The 9,786-nt window shown below is 33.6% G+C and overlaps 1 protein-coding gene across 1 annotated transcript; it reads right to left on the reverse strand.

Annotated features, from left to right (window-relative positions):
- Positions 1 to 5,072: 5,072 nt before the first annotated feature.
- On the reverse strand, positions 5,073 to 9,126 carry LOC109168260 (receptor-like cytosolic serine/threonine-protein kinase RBK2). Its single transcript, XM_019317292.1, has 9 exons — positions 8,954 to 9,126; positions 7,948 to 8,039; positions 7,256 to 7,666; positions 6,859 to 7,110; positions 6,620 to 6,774; positions 6,405 to 6,484; positions 6,169 to 6,304; positions 5,923 to 6,072; positions 5,073 to 5,550 (listed from the first exon to the last, which is right to left on the reverse strand). The coding sequence occupies exons 1-9, from the start codon at positions 8,986 to 8,988 to the stop codon at positions 5,431 to 5,433; spliced, it is 1,431 nt and encodes a 476-aa protein (XP_019172837.1). The 5' UTR covers positions 8,989 to 9,126; the 3' UTR covers positions 5,073 to 5,430.
- Positions 9,127 to 9,786: the final 660 nt, after the last annotated feature.

The following is a 9,786-nucleotide window of genomic DNA, read 5'->3' on the forward strand; positions in this document are numbered from 1 at the left end:
TCCATTGTTTAGTTTGATTATTTTGTCATGGGAATAACATTCCTAGAAATGAGCTATTACCTTTACAAGAGGAATAGTTATTCCTAAGGAGTCCTTGGTATTAGCTATTCCCATACTCTTGGAAATAACTTTTATATCACAGATACCAAAAATACCCTTTACACATTATTTAATATTTATATTTAATAAATATAAATGTATATATTTAATTAATTATAATTTTTATCTATCAATAAATATATATTTAAATAAATTATACACACACACACACACACACACACACACATTTTGCAGCATTTGCAAATAGGATTTCGGGGAAAAAAAGTCTTTCCCTAAAACACCCTTGACATTTATATTTATATATAAAAAAAATTAACTATATAAGGATCTTTAATTATGGAGCCTTGGCTTCAAAATTAAGTAGCCTGCCCATCTGCTTACCAATCGTTATACCCTGCATCACGGCGCGCATAACACTGTGCACCCCGCGCCTCCCAAAACAACGTCGTTTTGGTAAGTTATGTAGGGAGTTGACGCGATTATGTGTATTTGTTTATAAATTATGTGTATTTATTTATACAATTATGTGTATTTGTTTATACAATTATGTACATTTTTTATACAATCATGTACATCTTTTTTATACAATTATGTACATCCGAAACAGGAAATTTATGTGTATTATGTTAAGAGTTGATGTTTATTATGTTAAAAGTTTATGTATATTATGTATTATGTTAGATTATATGTATTATCTTTTAAAAAAATAGTATGTGTGTTTTGTTATACAATTATGTACATTCATGTATACAATTATGTGTATTATAGTATAAAATTATGTACATTTTTGAACCTGATATTTTTTTTTAAAGAAAATTAACCGCCAACACCGGGTAGCAAAATTTCAAAAAAAAAAATCTGAAACGACGTCGTTTTGCATCAGGGCGCACAATGCAATGCGCGCCCTGGTGCAGGATATAAATGCCTCCGCTTGCCCAACGAATTAGCATTGCAATTGAAATTATGGAGTGCTCGTTTTATAAGAGCCTCAAGGCTCTATTCCTCACTTCTCTCACCAATGTCAGATAAGTGGGGAAACAAATATAAATAAAAATATGTATTTTTATTATAATATTGAGTAATAATAATAATAATAATAATTATTGTTGTTGTTGTTGTTGTTATTCTCTCTTTCACACAGAAGCATATATATATATATATATATATATATATATATATATATATATATATATATATATATATATATATATATAATTGCACTCATGTGCGAATGAAGCGCCCAAGAGGGAATATGCGAACGAATCTGCACGCGACGCGTGTCCAGATCTAATGAATTAAAAAAAAAATACGGTGGTATTTTTGTAAATAATTGAACATCGAAGTACAAGTAAAATGTATTACAAGTGCATGTAAAATGTATAATAGGTGCAAGTAAAATTTACACTGAGGATCAATACTAAGTGCACCTATAGTTATAAGTAGTTGCACCAATAGTTATAAGTAGGTGCACATAGGTGCATGAATGTTTGCGTGAAGTGAATGTTAACAAAGCAAAATTACATGCACTTATAGGTGAAAGTAGGTGCACCTATAGTTATAAGTAGTTGCACTGATAGTTATAAGTAGGGTGCACCCATGTGCATGAATGTTTGCGGGAAGTGAATGTTAGCAAGGCAAAATTACATGCACTTATAGGCATGGTTGAAAAAACCGCTAAGCGCCCATCGGGCGCTCGGGGATCGCCTAGCGCCTAGGCGAGGATTAATCGGCGCCTAGGCGCCAGTGTATTTTTTATTTTCAAAAAATTTCTTTAAAATTATTAAAATTTTTAAGACTTGATAATTATAAACTATTTAATACTTTAATAGTTAATACTAAAATATTAAATATTAACCTAAAAAACATAGAATTTGAACAATTTAGGGTTATTTCGCTCAAACGATGTTGTTTTGAGTGAAATAACTCATTTAAAAAAGAGTTAATTGGCCGACTAGGCGACCTAGTTGGTGCCTAGGCCGCCTAGTCGGTGCCTAGGAGACCCAGTCGGCGCCTAGGAGGCCTAGGCAGCCTAGGCGGCACTTAGGCGGCCTAGTCGGTCGCCTAGCTGGCCAGGCGCCTAGACCACCGATTATGGTGGTACCTAGGCGGCCGGCCAGCGCCTAGCACCTAGGCGCCAATTAATCGGTGGCTAGGCGGGATTTTTGCAACATTGCTTATAGGTGAAAGTAGGTGCACTTGTAAATGATTTTACTTGCACTTTGATGTTTAATTATTTACGAAAATGTCACCGTGTTTTTTTTAATCTATTAGATCTGGACACGTGTCGCGCACGGATTCTTTCGCATATTCCCTCCTGGGCACTTATTCGCACCTGAGTGCATCCCTATATATATATATATATATATATATATATATATATATATATATATATATATATATATATATATATATATAACATTCAGTATATCATAATCATATTTATTATTATTATTATTATTACTATTATTATTATTATTATTATTATTTTGTAAAAGAGTATTTATGTCTTTAAAACTTATTCCATTTCTATTTCTTTAACCAACCAAACACTGGAATACAATTACTAACATATGTTCCTTCAGCGAATCAAAGAATAAAATGCAATTCATATTCTATTCCTTACTTATTCCATTCCCTGTGGAATAACATTCATATTCTCTCCAAATTCAGTTTGTGAACCAAACGTACGGTGTAAAACTGTAATCAGTTTTTGTTTGGCCCCTTTATCTTTTGATGGTAACTGATATATCACTTACCTTATCTCTCTTTATCTTTATGTTTGTTGTTGTAATTGTGTGTTTATTAAATTCTTAAGTATTTACTAACTTAAGAATTTAAGTTTGTAATGATGATGCTTTCACCATGTTGTTTGAAATCTGAAATTGGGTTTCGTATGTTGCTTATGTACTGTGCACTTGAACTCTTGATGTCATAACTCATGAGCAATTTGCCCCTAATCTTAACTTAACTTGATATGAAAAAATAAACATTTTGAGCATCCTTTGTCCCTTTAATGAGTTAATCTATTTAACAATTGGACTGTTATAATCCTTTTGACAAGTTTACAGTTTATTTAACTTTTTAACCTGTTGAATTTCTTTTAGAAGAATATCAGGAATGGATTATGGATGCTTGGAATTGGATAGTTGAAATACTGGATTTAAGAATTGTAAATTTGTAATGATCTTATGATCATTCTTATTTCTAAAAGGACAAGAATGTTCTTTAATTTAAGCATTTTGTTCCAGTTTGCATATATTATATTTACTATTTTGTTAAACTGAAGTGTAAATTTGTATGCTTTTAGACTTTTAGTAGTTGTAAGTTGACTAAATGAAAGTAAATAATTAAATTTAATTTCAGTAAATTATTTAACTAACAAATTTTGTAATTTAATTTATTTTTGGAAAAGGGTCAAATAGGCCCCAAAATTTTACACCAAATGTTAATTAGGCACCTAAACTTTAAAAAAATACAATTAAATCCTCAAATGTGTTATTTTTGATCAAATAAGTCAAATTTACCGGTAACTCACAGGTTACTGATAAAATTAAACTGTTGACTACATTTTTTGACGTTGATCGAAGAAATCTTATCGAAAAACATCACCATCGACTAAATGGTTGCCTTCGCCGGAGAAGGTGACCTGAAGCCTTTTCCAGGATAAGCTAGAGAAGGCGACCTTTACTGGTCGCCTTCTCCCAGAGAAAGCTCCTAGAAAAGGTCGCCTTCCTTGGCGGAAGGCATCCAGTTGGTTGTCTTCGGCCGGAGAAGGCGACCAACTGGTTAAGTATCCTGAATATCCGACGGGTTTAAAAATAAAATTATATTGATTGAGGGTCCAAAATAAAATCGAAATTCGTTTGGATATGCCTTCCGGTCGATGCCCAACAACCCCTTTGGCTAATCATTTTAAACTCTCTTCTAATAAGTGTCCCCAAACAGTTAGTGAGATTGAAAATACAGTAATGGTTCCTTATGCTAGTGTAGTTGGCTACTTAATATGTGCAACGGTTTGTATTCGGCTTGATTTGGTTCTTGTTGTTAGCCAAGTTAGTAAGTACATGTCTAAACCTAGGAAGCAACATTGTGAGGCAGTTAAGTGGATTCTTCGGTACTTAAGGGGCACTATAGGGCATGGTACTGTATTTGAGAGTCTACAGAGTGAGCTTGTAGTCATGGGATATGTGGATTCTGATTATGCTTATGACATAGATAACAAACGTTCTACAACGGGGTATGTCTTTACTCTTGGGGTGGTCCTATTTGTTGGAAATCATCAGTTCAGTATGTTGTAGCTTTGTCTACAATTGAAGCAAAATACATGGTTGTGACTGAGGCAGCTAAAGAGACTTTGTGACTTTCAGATTTGATTAAGGGATTGGGTATTGAGCAAGGTGGAGTTTAATTACACTGTGACAGTCAGAGTGCCATTTTTGGCTAAAAATCAAGTACATCGTACCAGGACCAAACATATTGATGTAAGGTTTCATAAGGTTAGAGAATTGGTTGCTTCTAGTGAGATTTTGTTGCAGAAAATTCATACAAGTGAGAATGCAGTAGACATGTTGACAAAGGCAGTTATCAATGACAAGTTCAAACATTGTTTAGATTTGTCGGGTGTTTCCATATGTTAGATGAGCATGGTTGTCCCGACCCATGGGTATATGTGAGATGTCTTTTCTTCTAAAGAAAATATTAGCTTAGGTGGAGATTTGTTGAGTTTGTCTCATATAAAATAAATAAAAATTTATCTCATATAAGGAATAGGAGTAGAAGAGATTGTGTTGGGCCTATAGTACAAGGGTAGATACCTATAAATACATTAATTGTATTTCTAGGTGTGAGATCATTATCACAATTAATAAAAGAATAGTTTCACTCTCGTGCACATAGGCACACTGTTGAACCACCTAAATCTTGTTTTCTTTAATTTTTGCCATTATTATTTGTTTTTTTTGTTCTTGATTAATCTCAACAAATAATAACAGTAAAAATGAAATGTTGGAAAATTAATCATTGAAAACCTTGAAAGAGTGTTCACAGAAAGCCTGAAACTAAACTACCTATAACACTATACAAAGGGAGTTTAGCATTTCATCTCTTCTATCAATAAAAGTAAACCTCAAAAATGAATGCAATTAAGCAGCTCAACGCCACTGTAATCAATTCTGATCTCTTATCCATCTACATGTTTGAACCTTCATACTGTGAATTTCAGAGAGTTCTATAATGCTTAAATGAAGTCCAGAACTGAAAAACGTACGTTTCGAAATCCAAGAGTTTTCTCAGTAAAACATCCTCAGTTGCTGCCACAGAAAGGAGTCAATTCCAAACATTCTTTTCTACTTCGTTTGTGTCACTTACAGTCTAAGATCCATCGGATGAACTTGATTGCGTGTCAAGTAGTTCGTTGAATTCATCCATTCGCTTATGAAATTGTGCAGTGATCTGCAACACGTCCTCTTCGCCTGTTAGCATTTTCACAACCTGCATCACTGACTCAGATCAAGATCAACACCATAACTGCCCATTTTTATGACAGTGGATTTTGATTATATATGGACTCAAATTTATAGTAAAATCCAAGTTAACTTAATAAACTGAAATGCATTGCATAATCAGGTATTCTGTAATCTATAATCTATATATACCAAACATACTGAAACTGAATTATTTAATCCTAATCATAATCATAATAATAACCACATTAAACAATCTTTAATTTATCAGATGCATTTAATTTGTACTTTATATATATGATAAGAAAATGGTTACGTTACGTTACGTTGTTTGTTTTCATGATACTAAATGGCCTATCTTTCATCAATATATAACTGAGGTTTTAGATCGAATACATGCCTTGCTCATCGTAGGTCGGTCTGCAGCAGACTGTTGTATACACAAAGAAGCAGCCAAAGCCATGCAAGTCATCTGTTCTAAGTCATACACTCCATGAAGAGCTGGATCAGCCAGCTCAGCGATATTTCTCTGGAGCAGAAAAGGTTTAGCCTGCAGGGACGGACGGGGTGGGGTGTTCTTAATTAGATTTTAATCTGAATCCCAATTTGGTGTAGCAATGTAAGTTGAATAGGAGAAAAAACATACCCACATAACTACACTATTATGTGATTGGTCCAAAGCTTGGCGGCCCGTAATTATCTCTAACAACAGCACCCCATAAGCATAGACATCAGTTTTTTCATCAACTATTCCATGCATGAAGAGCTCGGGAGGGAGGTATCTGACATGACGATCAAATTTAAGAGGAGTACGTTTATGATCGAGAGGGTTAAATAAATAGATAAAGATAAAAAGTGTTGAGGGGCTTTGTTTCCACCAACCCAAATGTGCCTTCAAACTGAGATACAGTGAGGTGACTCCATTGCTCTGGGAGCCATTTTGCTAGCCCAAAGTCAGATATCTGCACCCAACTCAAAAGTTTATCATTCTCACATTGAAAATATAAGAGAGAATATATGAGTTTATAAGGTGATGGGTTAGACTAGTCCAATTCATTGATTTTTTGGCCCATGTGCATTATAACTTTTAGAGATACCTGAGCCTCAAATTCTTGTGACAACAAAATATTAGCAGCCTTGATATCCCTGTGGATAATTCTTCTCTGACATGCCTCATGAAGATATGACAGGCCTGATGCAGTACCTAAAGCAATATTGTACCTTGACTGCCAAAGTAGTTTTTCACTCTGGTCTGCAAATTAAAGTTGCGGAAATCATATTGGTTTCAATTTAGGAAAGTGATAAGCTAAGATGGATGATTAGATTATAGACAGACCATTAAGCAAAGTTGCTAAGCTCCCATTAGGAGACAACGGTAGGACAAGGTGCATTCCCCCTTCAACTCCATAGCCGATAACACCAGCAATGTTGGGATGGTTGACGTGTACCAAAATTCCAAGCTCAGATAAGTAGTCTGCCGTTATCTCCTCTGGACTTCCCCTTATCAGTCTCTTAACTGCCACTAGCCGCCCATCTTCCAAATTTCCCTTGTACACTTCAGAATAACCTCCCTCCCCAATCACATTCTCTAAAACAAATTAATATAATATTTCAGCACCACGTATGTATATAGATTTTTTGTGTACTAAGTAGTACAGTTAAGATAAATCAAAATAATTTAAGAAGAAAAGAAACTCTGACAAGTGGTGGAAATTAAAGATTTTGTACCGTACCGGAGCTAAAGTTGTCAGTCATTTTCTGTAGCTCAGCAAGGCTGAAACTTGTCCAATTAGTCTCGAAGCAATTTGATACTAGATCTCCATCTATTTGAGGAGGCAGGCTGGGCAAACTCTTCCTAATTCTTTTCTTTGGAGCCTTCTTCATGGTGGGTAGAGAAGGTATGCTAGGGTGGAATGTATGCAGGCTCATTCCCTGCCCTTTCTTAATTTTCCTAATAAATCCATGCCACTGGGAATGATTTTTTTCATCCGCTGGATTAGGTGCGATATGAAAAGGATCAACCTTTGAGGATGTTGCTTCAGAACCTTTCTTTACGTCAAAAGCCTCTCTCATCAAAACTTTTCCGCCAACTTTAGTTGGATCTTCATTAGGACCAGTCCCCGCATTGCTTAAGCATTCCATCTCTGACACCACAAATATAATGGAAAAATAGAATGCATGCATAGTTACTTAGAATGAATTGCATATGGAAAGTGTCCCGGTGGTGGCTGGGGATTGATGGGCGGATCGGAGGTCAGTAAAGGACCAAGTCCAGCACCCAGTGTCTCGAAAATGTGTGGCGGTATAAGGAAATAAAGTTGCGTCTTTGCTGATACTAGCTATAGCTTTTGGCGTAAGTGGTAAGCGCTTGATCCTAACAGAAATTAAAGATAGATAGATCTATGAATGGTTGCTTAGAATTTACCTTCAGCGGTGAGAGAGATGGAAGAACAAAATAATACTTTTGGTGCAATTTCAGCAATCCCCATTTCTTCATTTTCTTCAACATCATCCTCACTGCGGTGAATGTAACGGGTCAAAATAACTCACCGGTTGGACCACAATAATGTTAGTTTTAGGATTAGATAAATCCAAGTGTCTAAACTGATTCAGGAAAGAGACAGGAGAATGAAAAAGAACAAGCAGTGTACAAATAATTGTGAACTAATTAAAAAAACTGTTTTAGTAAGCCAATTTTCTAAAAGCTATTCAATTCCGCTCCTATATATCCCTGACCTTTCCTAAAAGATATACAGCAGTGGAGAAGAAAAATATAATGGTAATTACAGTTCCTAAAAAACAATAGGTGATTAGGAAAAAATGATTCAAGATTTCTCAAAAGTTAATAACATCTATCTGAAAGAAATTCATTGCTTAACAATTATTGCATGTTCCAATGTTATGCAGATAAACACGAATTTGAGTCCAAACCTATATTGATAATAACAACGTAACTAACAAGATTATTAATTTTCTCAACTTTCTCCTTTTCTAAATTAATGTAGTTAAAAACAAAATCCAAAGCATTCAAAAAAAAAAAAAAAACAAAATCCAAAATGCCAAAACCTAGCGAAATTATACTCTACTAGTAATTAATTTCAAATGGCACGCATACATATCAGCCCAAATTGGAGTATATTCAACCCATATCATCAATATTCAATAACAGGATTATGGATTCCATTTCTACATAACAACAATAATAATAATGTGACATTCATGAGTAATATGCACACATTGATACATGTATATAAGATAGCTAGAGCATGCATAATCTAAAAATAAAAAATAAAAATAAATAAATAATTAGCATATGAACAATAAATGCAAGTTCGTTCTCATCTTGGCAAAAATGGTACTAATCTGCCACCATTTTTGTCTATAATTTCCTGTCTGAAAGTATTACTAAATTTGTGAAAAAATAAAATTACCTTTGAGAAGCAGAAGGAACGGTGCTCTTTCCCATGGCTCCTAAGCACAGCAAAAACAAACAAACAAACACGACCTTCTGCTGAAAAAATTAATTGTGTTTTTCAGGGTACATGATAGAAACAAAATTGAGGTTTGAAAATGAATGAGAGAGAAAGAGAGAGAGAAAGAGAGAGAGAGAGAAGAGAGGGAGAGCCCCAGAGGGGAAGTAGCGGTTGTCATGTCACTTACCTTCGTGCATGCACACATATGCCCAAGATTTTCTGGTATGATAATTCCACTATTGTCCAATCTTTTTCTCTTTTTGTTTTTTAAATACGTGTAAATTTTTTGTATATCTTTATTAATTTAACTAGTATTTTTTTTATGCGCGATAATCAAAAAAAAAATAGGTACCAAATATTAATACATTATATTAAAATTTTAAATTATTTAGATTTTAGATATTTAAATTATTCTAAATAATAATAATGTCAATCATTTTTATAAATTTGATATTTATATTTATGTAATAATTAACATATAACTCAAATATTTAATGTGTATATATTATTATTATTATTATTAATGAAGAAAATAAGAAAATATATGGTGGATGCATGTGCATGGTAACAATAGTGAAACTGATAACGGTAGTTATAACGGTAGGGGTATGTTTTTCCAAAATATTTTAATGTATAACATTTATAGTATAATGTAAATAAACTTAACGGAAAAAACGGACATAAATCAGGGGTATAACTTTCATTCACACTTATTATGTTTTTAGATTAGATATGTTTTTATTATGTTTTTAGATTAGATATGTTTTTAAAGTTAGTAACGTTTAGGATTT

This window comes from Ipomoea nil, unplaced genomic scaffold, assembly GCF_001879475.1.
Source record: "Ipomoea nil cultivar Tokyo-kokei standard unplaced genomic scaffold, Asagao_1.1 scaffold3195, whole genome shotgun sequence".
Lineage (NCBI taxonomy): Eukaryota > Viridiplantae > Streptophyta > Magnoliopsida > Solanales > Convolvulaceae > Ipomoea > Ipomoea nil.